Source organism: Gorilla gorilla, chromosome X (genome assembly GCF_029281585.2).
Source record: "Gorilla gorilla gorilla isolate KB3781 chromosome X, NHGRI_mGorGor1-v2.1_pri, whole genome shotgun sequence".
Classification (NCBI taxonomy): Eukaryota; Metazoa; Chordata; class Mammalia; order Primates; family Hominidae; genus Gorilla; species Gorilla gorilla.
The window spans coordinates 142400312-142418404 of record NC_073247.2 but is presented as its reverse complement, the minus strand read 5'-3'; the positions used below and the strand labels follow the sequence as shown (position 1 = coordinate 142418404).

At 40.6% G+C, this 18093-nt stretch overlaps 1 protein-coding gene across 7 annotated transcripts in view; it reads left to right on the top strand.

The window, feature by feature from the left end:
* The window catches only part of ENOX2 (ecto-NOX disulfide-thiol exchanger 2), a 294262-nt gene that overhangs the window by 230007 nt on the left and 46162 nt on the right, over positions 1 to 18093 (top strand). For all 7 annotated transcript variants that reach the window (XM_055376267.2, XM_055376266.2, XM_063703093.1 and 4 more), the window contains 3 exons: positions 5116 to 5322; positions 14668 to 14901; positions 17118 to 17330. In XM_055376267.2, coding sequence (XP_055232242.1) covers positions 5116 to 5322; positions 14668 to 14901; positions 17118 to 17330 — 654 coding nt within the window. The remainder of the gene's footprint in view (positions 1 to 5115; positions 5323 to 14667; positions 14902 to 17117; positions 17331 to 18093) is intronic.

The following is an 18093-nucleotide window of genomic DNA, read 5'->3' as shown; positions in this document are numbered from 1 at the left end:
TCCTGGGCTCAAGTGATCCTCCTGCCTCAGCCTCTCGAGTAGCTGGGACTGCAGGCATGCCCCATCATGCCCAACTAATTTTTGTATTGTTTTTAAAGACAGGATTTCGCCATGTTGCCCATACTGGACTTATTACCTTTTAACCAACTATATAATTTGTAGAATATAAACCCCACGAAGGCAGAATTTTTGTCTTTTTTGTCTCCTGATGTATCACCAGCACTTAGAAAAGTGTCTTACATATAGTAGGTGTTCAATAAATATTTGTTGAATGATGGTGGGAGGGAGGGTTGGATGGATGATGACAGAAGGAAGGGTCAGAGGTCTAGAAAGCAAAGCAAGAGAGTATGAGGTAATTACTACTACATGCTAATGACTTCCAAATCTATATTTTTAGTCTATATCTCTTCTAAGCTTCAGATACATATAGCCAACTGCCTACTAGACTTTTCTGGGTGTGTCTACATCAAATGTACAAAAAATGGTATTATAGTATAGAGGACAGACTACCAGTTTATAAATCAAGACAACTGTGTTCTATTCCCAAGTCTGTCACTTACTAGCTGTGGGATCTGGGGATAGTCATATAACCTCCTTGGTCTCAACCTCCTTGTCTGTAAAGCAAAAATATTGGGTTAGATTAGCCTAGATACCTCTAATGCTTCATCCAGCTCTAAAGTTATGATTCTCTACATTAAAAATGTAGCTACCACAATAATTATTTACATACGCAAAAGCCCTTTAAAATGCATTAGGAAAAGCAAGGGCTGGTTGGCAGGTAGCATGTAGAGCTTTGTACCTTCTCTGGAGCAGGCACTATAGCATAATGGGTAAGTTTTCAAGCTCAGAAGTGACACAGGCCAGCCTGGTTTCATATCTAGCTCTCCACCACTAAATAGCCATAAGATCTCTGATAAGGGTCTTAACTTCTCTGTTGTAGACTAGGCAAAATCAGACCTGGTCTAAAAAGTCAATGGATCAAACTAGACTGGAGCAGACTAAGTACCAGTCTCCTAAAGATAAATGGTGAGTGAGTACCCCATTGTTGCAGAAGCAACATCCTCTGATTTCCAGGAAATTGAGATATAACAAGAAAAAAAAAGTGCCCTGGAACACACTTTTTTTTTTCACAGAGTGTCTATCAGAGATTTACTGAATTCCCAATTAGCAGTTCTTAGTGGTGAAAAAAAAGGGTAATACGATTCTCTCCAGAAAATTTGATTTTGCCAAGATTTTTCACTTCAGCGATTAGACCTTCTATGGAGAGGTTACATTTTGAGTCTACTGGGAAATAACAGTGAACAGGGAATAAGTAATGGAATATCATCTGCTATCCGTCTCCAGGAACATGGGAAAATACCCAGGAGCCAGAAAAAGAGCAAGAGCAATGTTTTCATTTTACCATATCAAAATGGGAAGACTCTCAGGGCTGAATGCTATAAAGAGAGTTAGAGAAATTGAGCATTAATTAAAATTCCCCAGCCTTCTAATTTTTCCAATCAGTTGGGATTATATTAAGATACATTTAACCCCTGCTGATTGTCCAGGGGACCTTCAATCTTGAGCTGTCTAATAAAATCGACTTAAAGACTTTGCAGTATATAAATCCTGGCAAACCAGCTGAGTGATCTGTGATGCTCCTTTGAAAAGCAAGATTCAAGTGGCTTATCGGTTCTCTATACTGCTTCCTGCCTCACTTCTCAAAGATCAGCAATGACTCAGATTGCCCCAACATAGCTCCCCAGAGTAGATGCTTGGGTATAATTAGAATTGCTAAAAGCTCCTCTTTTTCCATTACCAGAGATTAGAGTTCTTTTTATTCCCAGTTATCTTCAATCTTTATACATGGAACTTTTCTTTGTCTCCATCCTGAGTGGTGATTGGGGTGCTATAGAGCTTAGCACATTACCTGATTAATAGGTGGGCTTTGAATTTGCTCTCCTATGGGTTATCATTGCTGTGCCCTGATCACTGTATTTCAGTGGGATTAGAAAATCAGGCCCAGACGACAAAGTGCTTTGAGCTGTTAATTAAGGAACGGGTACTATCCATTAAGGAAGATAGTATAGCCCATTGCCCTGCTTGGTGGCATACCCCTAAATCTCAGCAAATGCTATTAAAGAGGCTTTCTACATTTACCCAAGGAAAATAAATAAATCCTCAGCATTCTTGACATTACTCTTAGTGGCTTTTATGCCCTTTTACTTAGAAGACAGTCACCACAGAAGAATCACAGCACCTAAATAGGGTGATGACTTCATCACAGAAATTTTTTTTTTTTTTTTTTTTGAGACAGAGTCTCGCTCTGTCACCCAGGCTGGAGTGCAGTGGCAAGATCTCAGCTCACTGCAAGCTCCGCCTCCCAGGTTCAGGCCATTCTTCTGCCTCAGCCTCCCAATTAGCTGGGATTACAGGCACGTGCCACCATGCCCAGCTAATTTTTTGTATTTTTAGTAGAGACGGGGTTTCACCGTGTTAGCCAAGATGGTCTCCATCTCCTGACCTCGTGATCCGCCCACCTCGGCCTCCCAAAGAATTTTTAAATCCCACAAATGTAGCCAGGGGACGGAGCCTTTGCCTTTTCAGTGTTACATGTAACTGCCACAGTAACCACATGCTTTTTAGAGTCTCTCAGTGGACCTAAAGGTAGACTAAAGGAAACTCAGATGGTATAAAAGTGATTATTAACTTCACAAAAGGATTCTTTGCCACCTAATTCTCCTAAATAGTAAACTTAGGAAGCCTTTTTGATTCTGAAACAGGATTGTATTCTAAAGTCTCTAATTTTAAAACATGGTTCTAACTATATGGATACTCTTGGAAATTCTTTACCTTATATAGTCGGTGGGGGGGTTGTGTTCCATGGTCAAAGCCATATGTGTCTTCATAGCTGTAGATTTCTCTATCCATATGAGTGGTTCCTTCTCAAACCCAGCCTTGTCTAAAGATCTGTGTGACACAAAGATCTGGAAGTTTAGAAGTTCAGGTCTTAGCTACCACTCTACTCCAGACTTCTGGTAGGACTTTAGAAAGTCCCAGATTGGGAATTAAGAAACCTGGGTTCTATAATAGTAAATAATAATAACGCTACAATGACTGCTATTTATTGGGAACCTGCCAAGTGCTAGGCATTGAGCCATATGCAATATAGACAGTATATTATCAGTTATCCTACAATAACCCTTGTAAGGTGGGAACAGCATCCCTGTTTTAAAGATGAAGGAAGAAGTTTTCAGGGGTTATATAATTTTCCCAAGGTTATACAGTCAGTTATGAAGTTAAGATTTACATTTAGGTTTACCTGCTCCAAGTTCATGTTCCTTCTCTCTAATGTGGTGACCTGGAATGAGACATTTAACTTCACTAAGCTTTTTCCTCTGTAATATCAGAGATTTAGACTAAGTCAATAGTTTTCAACCTTAACTACACATTACAACTGCCTGAGAAGCTTAAAAAGCAACAAAAAAACAAAACAAAACAAAAAAAAACGAATGCACAGGCTGCACCCCAGACTAATTAAATAAATCAGACCCACTGGGGTGGGGCCCAGGCATTATTTGTTTAACTTCCAAATTGATTCGAATGTGCCACCAGAGTTAAGAATCACTGGAAGTGTGATGGCTAGAATCCCTTCCAGTTCTTAAAAACTCAAAAGCATAAGTCTCAAACAATTCTAGACCTCATCTTCTCTATTTTGGCCCAAACTACAACCTCTTCAGTGCCTGTGACTAAGGCATTTCAGATTCCTGCTCACTAGGTTATTTTCCCTTTCCCTCTAATCCTTTCATATGGAACAAAAAACCAGTACAGTGAGGTCTTGAAATTACAGACTTGTAAAAATTAACAGAAAGTTTGTAAGTTCCCTGAATCCCTTTACCCCTTTTTTTGACCAAATACAGGGAAAGAGAGTATTATGAGTAACTGATTATTAGCCACACCAACAAGACAGAGAGTAGTAGCAAAGTGAGGAAGCTAGAGATCCTGATACCCAAGGAAGCTCCCAAATCAACTGCTTGCCAACTTGGATAAGAGTCAGGTTGGGGGCCTTGGCCTAATCTATGAACAAGACTCATTTATTTTTGCATGTGAGCTATAATCACTGGTTGTTGAGCTCTCCAAATCTTGAGCTAGGAGAATTGTTGTTAAGAGCTGAATGGAAAAGAATGGATTACACAAAATAAATCCTTGCAGATACAAAACCAACACTAGAAAACCCATGACCATCATGCTTTGTTTTGTTGGGCTACAAACTGTAGGAGTTTGCTTGGAAAATGCTTTGATACATATAAATAGCAACAAAGAGCTGGCAGATAGAACAGGCTTTATGTTTAAGATGAGTGCATATTTTTTTGAAGCAGAGGGAGAATCATCTCATTAAGTAGGTTTTTAATGATTCTCCATGGCCAAATTTATCTCACTTTAGTTAATGATTTCCCAGACGAGCTTATTTTCTCTGCTGTCTTTCATATTTCCCTGTAAATGCTGCAAGACTGACTCTGGACCTCACCTCTCCAGCAAGGAATTTGAGGAAAGGCTCACTGATATTGAAAAAAACAACATAAAAGGGATGGTTTGTACTCTGACTGATTTTGTGAAACCAAATCATTCTGACAGCTGTAGGCATTGTTGTAAGTAGGTACCCCATCATTGTCAAATTAATCCTGAATCTGTTCCTTCAAAAAGCATTAACAGAGAGAATGTAGTAACTACAATCTGAATTAAACAAATCCTTCCTCAGGAACCCTGGTTCTGAGAACTCTTGAAAATAACAGTTTTTTCTCCCACTAATTTCTTAATAAAAATGACGAAAAATTTGGCATAGCTGGATTGTCACAACAAAAGTAACGAACAAAACTAAAGGACTCTGGATGGGACAGACAAATAGGCCTGGGTCTTTATGCTCCAGATATCATGGTCACCAAACGATTGAATAAAATGATTTTCAGGTTCACTCAGTCAGTTTTCTGTGGAGCAGAGATGAACACCTCAGAGGCCACGTCCTTCTGACACTCTTAGACAAAAGTTTGACAGGGATAGCAGGGAAATGTTAGATTTCGAAGAGGTCTGTCCCAAGCAAACATTTTAATTTCAAATGTTTTTGCCCTTACAACTTAGATCTCCCACCTCCTGCAACCCGAGAAAGACCACCAGGATGCAAAACAGTATTTGTGGGTGGTCTGCCTGAAAATGGGACAGAGCAAATCATTGTGGAAGTTTTCGAGCAGTGTGGAGAGATCATTGCCATTCGCAAGAGCAAGAAGAACTTCTGCCACATTCGCTTTGCTGAGGAGTACATGGTGGACAAAGCCCTGTATCTGTCTGGTAGGTGTTTAGATGTGGGGATTGTGCCCACCAGGCACAACGCAGATATTAAAGATAGAACTATTTGTGTCTGTAGCAGCTAAGTTTGGGCTTAGTATTACCTGCTCTTGCCTTCAGAGGTGGAAACTGAATGTTCCCATTCAACTTCTTCCTTTAAAGCTCTTCAGTAGCTCCCAGTTGTCTATGGGATAAATCCAGACTCCTCACATGTGGCATCTAAAGGCCTTGACTGTGGGCTGTCCCTCTTAGAGTCATCTCCCAGTCCTTCCTTCCCTCACACACCATGTCCCAACCACACTAAGTGAACTCGAATTCCCAGAATGTGCCATGGTGTTTTATGCCTTTTCCTCTGACTAGAGTCACCCTGCCCACCACACACACCCCCTAAAGCTCCAGCTCAAGCACACCCTCCTCTGGAAAGCTATCTCTGACCTGTCTCCCCACTCTGCCCAGCACTGCTTTAGGCACTCCTTCCTCAGGGCTTTCACAGCACCTGGTGCTTCCTCCCAACATGACACCTACTGTACCATGCTAGAACTGTCTCTTTCCACATCCATCTCCCCCACCAGAATGTGAAATCCTTAAGGGCAGGGACTGTGTCTTATTTAACATTGAATCCCCAGCATCTAGCACATAACCTGGCACAAAAGTAGATACTCATAAATAGTTATGGAAGTCAGTTATTTGTCAAATATTTATTGACTGCTAGGCAGAATGCTAGGTTGCTGGGGATACAGCAAAGGGTGAGGCAGATAGACTTCCTGCCATCAAGGATTTTACATTCTGGAAATGGCAAAATATAATATATATGAAAACAAATAAATAAGTTACTTTCAGTACTAAGTGCTCCGAGGAGGATAAAAAAGGTTAAGGTACCCAGAGTTGTTAGGAAAGGAAGTCTTCTCTGACATTTGAACTGAGACTTGAATAATGTGAAGAGAGATTGCCATGTAAACATCTTGGGGAAGAGCGTTCCAAAATAAGGAACACCAAGCCAAAGTCTGTGAGATGAAAATGGACTTGGTATGTTCAAGCAGAGGATAGAAAGTTAGTATGACTGGAGCATAGAAAATGAGAGAGGGAGTGGAGGGAAATGAAATCTGAAAGGTAGGCAACTATGACAATGAGTTTTATTCTGGAAGCCACTGGAGGATTTTAAGGAATTCAGTGACATGATCTGATTTACATTTTACAAGTGTTACTTCTGAGCAGAAGATGGGCTGAGAGGTATGAGCAGGAGTGGTGACTGGGAACTAAGTTAACCAGCTGTAATATTAGTCTAACCCAGAAGTGATGGTGGCCTGTATAGTACTGTGGTTGGAGTGGAGATAGTAAGAACTACTTTGCATAAAATCTCCTATTTATAGTAAAAATTCAGATTTAGGGTGTGTCTTGGTCCATTTTCTGTTGCTTACAACAGAATATCTGAAACTGGGTAATTTTTTTTTTTTTTTAAGATGGAGTCTTGCTCTTGTCGCCCAGGCTGGAGTGCAATGATGTGATTTTGGCTCACCGCAACCTCCGCCTCCTGGGTTCAAGCAATTCTCCTGCCTCAGCCTCCCGAGTAGGTGGGATTACAGGCGCCTGCCACCACGCCAGGCTAATTTTTGTATTTTTAGTAGAGATGGGATTTCACCTTGTTGGCCAGGCTGGTCTCGAACTCCTGACCTCAGGTGATCCACCCACCTCAGCTTCCCAAAGTGCTGGGATTACAGGTGTGAGCCATCATGCCTGGCAAAACTTGGTAATTTATAAAGAAAAGGAATTTATTTTTTATAGTTATGGAGGCTGGAAGTCTAAGGTCTAGGGGGCACATCTGGTAAGGGCCTTCTTGCTCTCTGCAGAGAGTTAGCTCAGGTCTTTCTTCCTCTTCTTATAAAGCCACTAGTCCTACTCTCATGACAACCCATTAATCCATTAATCTGTGAATGGATTAATCCATTTATGAGGACAGAGACTTCATGACCCAATCACCTCTTAAAGGCCCCAGCTCTTAATACTGACCCACATTGAACTACTTCTTTGCCTAACAGTAATGGTTTGGAAGAATTGAGTCTAAGTGCTAGACATTTCATGATGACAGCATCTTCATTGGTATAACAGGTACTTATTGAACATCTTTTTTCTGTAAACTCTTGTGCTAGATGCTGTGCAGAGTAGAAAATGAGTAAAACCTAGTTCTTCCCCTTAATGAATTTAGGGTTAGTATGTAGTCATACACTTATTTATTAAAGAAAAATGTATTTAGTGCCAGGCATTACTCAATACACTGATATGATACACACACTGCTAATAAGAGATTAAAAGTTATAAGTGCCATGGAGGAGGAAGTGAGGGAGGAAGGTAGGAGAGGGAGAAGGAGAATATTTCTGACTCCTAACCGGGGGCATCAAGAAAGGTAGCTTTTGGACCAAGTCTTTGACAAAGGGAAAACGTTTGCTTGTGGACGATGGGGCATAAAAACAGCATGAGCAAAAGTACAAAGGTGGTAAGCTTTGGCAAACATTCAGGAAACAGTGAGTAGTGGTTTGTTTACTAAGTAGACATGAGAGGAGGAAGCAAAATATCAGTTATTAGCACACTCCGAAAGGCTTAACAGTTGGGTCTTTACTCCTCAGGTAATAGGGAATTGAAGAAATTTTTGAACAAGGAAGATAATTGTTTCCGCAAGATTAATTTGACAGCTCTATATAAAACTGTATTAGAGGAGAGATGTAAAAAGAGGAGAGGAGGTCAGTTAGAAGCCTGTTGTAATAGGCCGGGGGAAAGGTAACAAAGGTTTGAAAAAGTAGGCTGGTAACATGGGGAAGGAAAGGAGGAGGTGTAGATGGAGAATACTCTTTTTACATTTGGTAAGTGCTATAGAATCTAATTACCAAAAATTCGGCAGCACTTAATGATAACAGAGCATTCCACGAGACTATTTTAATAAGAACATAAAGGTCTCAAAAAACCCTGCATAGGTGTACTTAAAAGACAATATACTGTTCAGGAAGCATCCATCTAAACATCACCAAAATTAGCTCTCTGTTAACAGCCACCTCCTAGAAACATTCTTAGGGCTGCCAAAAGAAAGGGGATTTCCATCAGTGATATGAAAACAACTAAATTTTGCCGTTTAAATTTGAATCTGTCGCCCTGAAAGTGCCCAAGTGCTAGCAATCTCCTGAATGGGGTGGCTGTTATCTCATTTTGTAAAAGAAAGCAGTTAAAAGAAACAAAAAAAATCCCTTACGAAAGGGGGCTAGAAAATGTGGAGATCATCATTTTTTTTCTGATGGAATTGGAGCACCTTTGGGAGCTGGCACTGTGCACAGTGCACCCACCCCATAGCATTGTAGCATCTTTAATGAGGTTTATGTAGAGCTTTCATCTCATCCTCTCATTTGATCCTCTCCACAGTTCTGGGAGAATAGGCAAGGTAATCATTGGTAGCCCCATTTTTCTGATGGCTCAGATGATCAAATAAGATGAATGGATGTGCAAGTGTATTATAAACTGTAAAGAGCCCTAGAAAGGGTTGCTTATGAAATGTATTCATTCTTCCTTTTTCTAAAAATAATGTATGACAGTTTTGGCATTACTGGGTAATATTATTCTTTGTAACAGCTTTAATTAGCTATAATAATTTAATTTTAATGAGGTATAATAATATACAATGATCTTAACATATTTCAAAAATACAATTATATAATATTCTATATATGTATTCAGGTATGAAACCATCACCAACAATGAAAATAATGAATATGCCTGTTATCCCCAAAAGCTTCCTTTACACCCCTTTTGCAATCCTGTCCTTCTACCCCTCCCCACTCTCCCTTCAGGCAACCATTTATCTGTTCTCTATCAGATTAGTGTGGATTTTCTAGAACTTTACATAAATAGAATCACACATTATGTATGCTCTTCCTTCCTTTCTATAGATCCATATTTCCACTTGGTGTCATTTTCCCTATGCTTGAATTTCCTTTAACATTTTTTGTAGAGCAGGTCTGTTCCTGATGAATTCTTTCAACATTGATTTGAAAAAGTATTTCACCTTTCTTTTTGAAAGATGTTTGTCCTCTCTCAGATGTTGTTCCACCATTTTCTTGCTTGCATTGTATCCAACAAGAAATGTGATGTTATCTTTATCTGTGTTTCTCTGTACATAATGTGTCTTTTGTCCATGGATGCTTTTGAGATATTTAAATCAAAACCACAATGAGATACCATCTCACACCAGTTAGAATGGCAATCATTAAAAAGTCAGGAAACAACAGGTGCTGGAGAGGATGTGGAGAAATAGGAACACTTTTACACTGTTGGTGGGACTGTAAACTAGTTCAACCATGTGGAAGTCAGTGTGGTGATTCCTCAGGGATCTAGAACTAGAAATACCATTTGACCCAGCCATCCCGTTACTGGGTATATACCCAAAGGATTATAAATCATGCTGCTATAAAGACACATGCACACGTATGTTTATTGCGGCACTATTCACAATAGCAAAGACTTGGAACCAACCCAAATGTCCAACAATGATAGACTGGATTAAGAAAATGTGGCACATATACACCATGGAATACTATGCAGCCATAAAAAATGATGAGTTCATGTCCTTTGTAGGGACATGGATGAAATTGGAAATCATCATTCTCAGTAAACTATCGCAAGGACAAAAAACCAAACACCACATATTCTCACTCATAGGTGGGAATTGAACAATGAGAACACATGGACACAGGAAGGGGAACATCACACTCTGGGGACTGTTGCGGGGTGGAGGGAGGGGGGAGGGATAGCATTGGGAGATATACCTAATGCTAGATGATGAGTTAATGGGTGCAGCACACCAGCATGTCACATGTATACATATGTAACTAACCTGCACATTGTGCACATGTACCCTAAAACTTAAAGTATGATAATAATAATTTAAAAAAAGATATTTATTGCTGATTTTGAGCAATTCAATTATGATATGCTTTGATGTAATTTTCTTCTTGTTTCTCGTGCTTGGGGTTCATTGAACTTTTTGGATCTGTGAGTTTGGATCAAATGTGAAAAATTTTCTCCCCTTATTTAATTTTTTTCTGTTCTCTTCCCCTGTCTTTTGGTGCTCCAATTAGGCATATATTAGGCCCCTTGAAGTTGTCTCACAGCTCACTGCTATTCTGTTCTTTTTTTTTTTCAGTCTTTTTTCTTTCTGTATTTTATTACAGATAGTTTCTATTGCTATGTCTTCAAGTTCATTCGTTTCATTATAGATACAGGGGGCACCTGTGCAAGTTTGTTACATGAGTATATTGTGTAATAGTGAGCTTTGGGCTTCTAGTATACCCATCACCCAAATAATGGTTATTATATCCAATAGTTAATTTTCAACCCTCATCCCCCTCCCACACTCTTCACTTTTGGAGTCCCCAGTGTCTATTATCTATCTTTATGTGTACCCATTGTTTAGCTCCCACTTATAAGTGAGAACACATGGTATTTGATTTTCTGTTTCTGAGTTATTTCACTTAGGATAATGGCCTGCATTTACGTTTTAAAGTATTACTAAATTCACACATCCAAAAGCCCAATCTTCATATAATCCAGTGAGACAGGAGAAAAGAAATGCTTCTCTTTTGCTGCTTTCAGAATTTTTTCCTTCACATTGGATAATCTGATGCCTATATGCCCTGGTGATATTCTTCTTGCAAAATATCTTCCAGGTGTTCTCTGAGTGAGCTTCTTGTACCTGGGTGTCTACATCCCTTGCAAGACCAGGCAAATTTTCCTGGATTATTCCCTCAAATATGTTTTTCAAAGTTTTTACTTTTATTCTTCTCACTCAGGAATGCCTATTACTCATAGGTGTGGTTGCTTTACAGAATCCCAAATTTCTCAAAGGCTTTATTCATTGCTTTAAATTCCTTTTTTATTATTTTTGTCTGACAGGGTCACTTCAAAAGACCAGTGTTCAAGCTCTGAAATTCTTTCTTCTGCTTGGTATAGCCTGTTATTAAAGCTTCCAACTGTATTTTCTAACTCCTTCAGTGATTTTTTAATTTCCCTAAGTTCTGGTTTTTTTTTTTTTAAGATCTCTATCTCTTCTTTCATATCCTGCATTGTTTTTCTGGTTGCTTTGTGTTAGTTTTCAACTTTCTCTTGGATCTCATTGAGCTTCCTTACAATCCATATTTTGAATTATTTATCTGTCGTTTCAGAATTTTCATTTTCATTAGGATCCATTGCTAGACAGCTAGTGTGATCTTTTCGGGGTGTTGCAACACCCCGAGTTCTTACACTGGTTCCTTTTCACGTGGAGAAGCTGTCACTTCTTATTTTTGAATCTAATTTCATTTGGATGGGACTTCCCCCAACTCCAAAGGTGTGACTGTAGCGTATGTTGGGTAGGGTCCTTTGGCTTTGCTTCTTTAGCCCTGTGCACTTCTGTCAGCAGGTGTCCTATTGTGCTGTGCAGTTTAACCTCCTGGTGAGTAGGTGGCGCCTACAGGTAAGAGCCACCTGTGGCAGAAGCAGATCGGTATGTACTGGATCTTTTCTTACTGTGAGGTGCTCTCCGTTCTTTCAGATGGTGGGCTGGTCTGTGAAATTCCAGGTTCCCTATTCAGCCCAGGGAGAGTGGATGGAGGACAAAGCTGGGTGGAGCTGGACAAACAAGCTCACCCACGAATAACCCAATGATGAGCACAGGCAGCACCCCTGACAGGAGTGGCTAGGGGAACTCTTGGAGAAATGTGCCGAGGTCTCTTCAGGGGATGAGGGGGCCACATCAGCTCCACTTCTTAGACAGGCAGGATCACAATGTTTCTCTGTCACAACCCTCTCCTGGGGCTGCTGACTCAGTTTACACACTGTCCATCTATCTCCAGGCTACCATGTAGCTGAAAGGAGTGACTTTGGGGAGGAAGCTCTTCCCTCAGCCCAGCACAGACAGCTTTGTGGCTTACCTATTCTCTGACACAGCTTTGTGTAGAGACGGGGAGGGACTCTGCCTTTCAGCATGTGAGAGTGGGAGGCAACTGTGGGGGTGCCGGCTGCTTGGGCCCAACCTCAGGCCTCAGGCCAAGTGGTCAGGCGCCAGCAGTGATGGACTGAGCTAAGCAGTCCTTCAATTCCCAGGCCCCTAAGTGGCCCACTGGATGGTGTGCGGGGGGCCTGGAGGGACTCCACCAGGACCGGGCCAGCAGGCTTATTCTCAGGCCCCCAGGGTTCAGGTGGTGGCTGCGATAGGGAGGGCAGGCTGGTCCCCAGTCACCATTAGAATTCTCAGGTGGGTGCAGGCAGAAGGCTCAGGTGCTGGGAGCCCCCAGTTTCATTAATTTTTTTCTTATGTAGCATCTAATTTGCCATCAGTCCTGTCTGTTGATGTTTTTTTCAACTTAGACATTGTAGCTTAAGCCTGTAGATGTTTGATTGTGGCTCTTTTTATATCTTTCATGTTTCTCCTTAGTATGACCAGTCTTTTCTCTAGCTTCTTGAGCATGTGAAATCAAATTTTCATCATTGTTTTTGTATCCTTATCTACTAATTAAATTATCTGCATCACTTCTGGGTCTGTTTGGATTGGCCGATTTTTAAAATCTTTATTATGGGTCATATTTTCCTGCATCGTTGCATACCAAGTAATTTTTTTATTAAAGTTTACCTTATTTGGTGACAGATATTTTTATTTCTATAAATAGTCTTGAGTTTTGTTCTAAATGCAGTTAAGTAACTTGGGGAAATTTTGGTCCTTTTAGGTCTTGCTTCTTAAGCTTTGTTCAGCAAGACCAGAGGAGTTTAGGGCTAATTTTTCTCCACTATTAAGGCAGAACCCTTCTGATCACCCAGTACCAGAAGTGTGAGTTTTTCTGCTCTGGCTGGTAGGAAAAGGAGCTATTCCCAACCCTGTGGGAGCTTTTCAGGGATTGTTACCTCTAATGCTCAGGTAGTTTCCCACACATATAGACATTAGTACTCAGCTAAATAATAGTGGAGGACCCTCTGCATATCTCTGAAGCTCTTTCTCTGTGCAGCTTTCTTCTTTCTGGTACTCTGCCTTATGAACTCTATTTCCATAGTCTTCCTAGACTCCCAGTTCAGTCTCCTCAACTTGGGAACACCATCATGCCCTGTCTGAGTTCCCTTCCCTGTGCTGAGGCCCAAAAACTCTCTTATTAGGAAACTTTCTTATTAGGAAATAAACTGGGGCAATCATAGGGATCACGTCATTTGGTTCTTGCCTCTCAGTGATCCCTGTCTTCATTGTCTTATGTACAGTGTCTTTAAAAAGCATTATTTCATATATTTTATCCGTATTTTTAGTTGTTTAAGGTAGGAGGACAAATCTAACCCGTTACTCTATCTTAGCCAGAAGCAAAAGTCTATGTTGGGTATTATTCTTGAGAGGCAGGTTAGAATAGAGGAAAGCACAGAGTCTAATGTCCTGGATTCAAGAGCCAGCTCTACTGTTTGCTAATTGTCTGACCCAGGGCAAGCCACTTAACCTCCCTAACCTCTTTTGATGCTCAGTTTTCTGTTTGGTATAATCTTCTACCCTGCAAGCTTGTGCTGAGAATGAAATGAGATAAATTCCTATGGAAGTATCTAGCTGAGCTCTTGAAACTTAAAAAGTACTTAGTTTTTTCCCCACTTTTTTTAAGATACATGACTTGGGTGAGTATAGCTGGCACAGAAAGAGGAGGTATGGAGTTGAATCAGGTTTTCTGAATCCCACTCCTATACTACTATATTGTAATCACACTACATCTTTTTTTTTAAGGATCCCAAATTATATGTCACCTGGGTCACACATCACTCCCCATCATTTTTTTTTTCAGAAAAAAAAATGGCTCACAGTTGACAAATGCTTCTAGGAAGCAATTTTAGGGATTAAAATACCAACTTAATGCATTTAAGTTTTACCAAAATCTTTGTGATAGTATAATGGACACTCTTGAATTTATTTAAAGACAAGTTCGTTTGAGGCCACCTTTTCCATTCTTCCCAGCCCTTGGTGCCATATAAGGATCATGCTTGATACTATTACCCACGGAGCCAACCTCAGCCAGAGGTAAGGTATTAGATGGAGGAATGGAAGTCTTAAGAACAAGACTAAGCCAACCCATAGAATGTGAGCTATTATCAGAGATAATCTAAATCTTTTGATGATTTACTTGCTAAGCATGGGGAGAGAATTTGGAGTTGTGTGGTCACTTGGAACTGCTGCAGTGACATCTGAAACACTGAACTTGGAAAAGTATGTATAGTCTTTCATGTCTCTCTCTCTCTCTGTCTCTGTCTCTCTCTCCCTCTCCTTCTCTCCCTCTCTCCCTCTCTCCTCTCCCTATCACCCTCCTGTGAACTTAGGTTACCGCATTCGCCTGGGCTCTAGTACTGACAAGAAGGACACAGGCAGACTCCACGTTGATTTCGCACAGGCTCGAGATGACCTGTATGAGTGGGAGTGTAAACAGCGTATGCTAGCCAGAGAGGAGCGCCATCGTAGAAGAATGGAAGAAGAAAGATTGCGTCCACCATCTCCACCCCCAGTGGTCCACTATTCAGATCATGAATGCAGCATTGTTGCTGAAAAATTAAAAGGTATCGAAGGCACTCAAGCTTCATGATTAAAAGAACTCTTTTCTTTAGAGAAGTGTCATAAATATAATTGCATTGTTGACAGTTACACTTTGAGTTTCCTACTAATGGATTCTAAGCATTTCTTGTGTTGGAGCCTTGCAGATAGAGAGGTGTACCTAGTAACTCAGGAACCAGGAAATTTATCCCTACTACCTGTGTCTCTGCTCCTTCATTGTCTCAAGGGATGGCATTTTTCTCTTCAGACATCAGGTGACTAGAAATAAACAAGTTTTCCTCACTTTTCCACGTCAGAGACTTTTAGGCATGATCTATGACTTGGGACCTGTAAGCGCCCTCTTTTATAGTGGATACAAGTTAGGTTATAATGCCAAGTCAAATGAGTGAATGAGGATGATAGGATTTGAGGCGATCCTGAAAAACCCTGGTAAAATTCTTGTTTTAAAGATGAGAAAATGGAGGTCCAGAAAGTAGTCATGCTTGTACATTCTTCTTAGATGACTCAAAGACTTAGCCACCACCAACTAAAACGTAAAGACTTTTAAATCACTTTAAAAGACCAGTTTATTTAAAACAGTGACTGTGGAAACGTGTAGACATTGCTTAATCAGACTGCTTTCCCATTAGTTTTGATTCTTGTTCCCCTTGTTTGACTCTCAGCCATTTTGTTAATTTAACATTAATTGCTCTGCCTGGTCTCCTGTCTTAGTAGCTCAAATCCAGTCTTTCTCATTTTCTGAGTATAGATGATTTTATTGGATGAATGCTGGTGTCCCGTTGATCTTATTGGTAACACCAATCCAGCTCTAATGGTATGAATTTTCCCTGCTTCTTGTGTTCTCAACTCATCAAGATACTGCTAATCCTACTTTCCAAATAGGTCTCCTTCACCAGACATGTTTGTACCACATAGCCTAAGGGATTCACACATGTAAGAAATTGGCTTTGACTTTCTTTAAGGGAAAAGCAGAAAACCTAGAGTCCAGAATAGAGGCACAGAAATAATGGTACATTTTGAAAAACTGGAAAGGCTGAAAGCATTGGTAAGACGCCAGGTCCAAGACTTGCCTAGTCACACAACACTAGACAAATCAGTTTAAGTTTAAAAAAATGAATTTAATGGGTGTGTGATCCTCAAGAGAAGCAAAAACTGAGCATCAACATAAAGTCTATATCTAAGTAATAAAGTGAAAAGCTGCTATAAAGGGGAGGCTGACTGCTTGTTATATGTCTGCACTGAAAAAGGGGCAAGAGGCAAGAAGTTCAAACTGCAGTGAAGGAAATTTCCATTTAACATAAGGGTTTCTAGCCAGAGAAGGATGTGAAGCCCTTGAACTGGGCTTCAATAGATCCAAATGTACTCTCCCTCTCTGGAGCCTTTAAGAACAGAAGGCATAAGTGGCTATCTTGGGGAGCTGAACCAGAAGCTTTGGAAGAGCTGTGTTACTATCTTAACTAATCACAGAATAACTCCTAACTAGCTGCAGAAATCTACATGGAGGTTCTTCATGTAAGAGAAAAAAGGATGTGGAGAAATATAGAAATAAAATAAATTGCATCAAAATAGATTGTGACTGGGACTGAGTGGAAGGCCTGGGGCTGTGGATTGAACACAGGAGTGATACTATAAAAGGTTGAAGATGTGCATGTTTGTATCTAAAGAATGACCTACTTAACTCTTCCCTGAGGCTCCTCCCAACACTGTAATTCCATGGATCTAAGGTAAAGTTACTGTTAAATTCAAGTTAAACTCAGGATTCAAGTTTGCTTTTCCTCATTAAAACACAGGACTGTAGAATTCTGAAGTTCCCTCACTAATTCATGGTTTTTTCTGTCTCTCTCTCTCCCCTCTGCCCCCTTTCCGCCTTCTCTCTCTCTCTCTTACACACACACACACACACACAATCAGAGAGGGTAAGAAATTTGCAATACATGAAAGCTATATATCAGTACAGAAAACTTTTTTCAAGGAAACATTTCTCTTTCTGAAAATTCATCACAGACCACAACCAATCTGACTACACTGATCCTTCCATTCTTCCTGTTTGTCTGCCTGCCTATTGCCTGTGTGTGCACATGTGTGTATGTGTGGCTCCTCATCCTCAGCAATTCATTTACCCATCACTGCCAAAAATCATGATGCCCTCTTTGCCAGCATGTTGGGAAAATAGATCAAAATTTGGTTACCTTTGTTGGTTATAAAAATATATTTTTTTCAGATGATTCCAAATTCTCAGAAGCTGTACAGACCTTGCTTACCTGGATAGAGCGAGGAGAGGTCAACCGTCGTAGCGCCAATAACTTCTACTCCATGATCCAGTCGGCCAACAGCCATGTCCGCCGCCTGGTGAACGAGAAAGCTGCCCATGAGAAAGATATGGAAGAAGCAAAGGAGAAGTTCAAGCAGGCCCTTTCTGGAATTCTCATTCAATGTGAGTGGAACTTAGAGTTCTGCTGGAATGAGAATAAGTCACTTCACTTAGTCACTTGCTCTCTATGGGAGCTCAGGCCTCCAGAGCCATCCTGTGTTAAGGCTCAAGGCTCAAGGCTCCCTTTTGCACTGCCTTGTGCTCTCCTTACATTGTCAAATGCCCAAGCTCCAATTTCACAGGAGACATGTGCGCACCTGCTAGCTTCATTTTCTCTGGTATATCTACTTCAACTCCTTAGAAACACTGATCCTTAGGCCACATCCTATACTTCTACAGCCCTGGGCCTCAATAGAGGGCTGGGTATTTTTTTTTTTTTATTATACTTTAAGTTTTAGGGTATATGTGCACATTGTGCGGGTTAGTTACATATGTATACATGTGGCATGCTGGTGCGCTGCACCCACTAACTCGTCATCTAGCATTAGGTATATCTCCCGATGCTATCCCTCCCCCCTCCCCCCACCCCACCACAGTCCCCAGAGTGCGATATTCCCCTTCCTGTGTCCATGTGATCTCATTGTTCAATTCCCACCTATGAGTGAGAATATGCGGTGTTTGGTTTTTTGTTCTTGCGATAGTTTACTGAGAATGATGATTTCCAATTTCATCCATGTCCCTACAAAGGACACGAACTCATCATTTTTTATGGCTGCATAGTATTCCATGGTGTATATGTGCCACATTTTCTTAATCCAGTCTATCATCGTTGGACATTTGGGTTGGTTCCAAGTCTTTGCTATTGTGAATAATGCCGCAATAAACA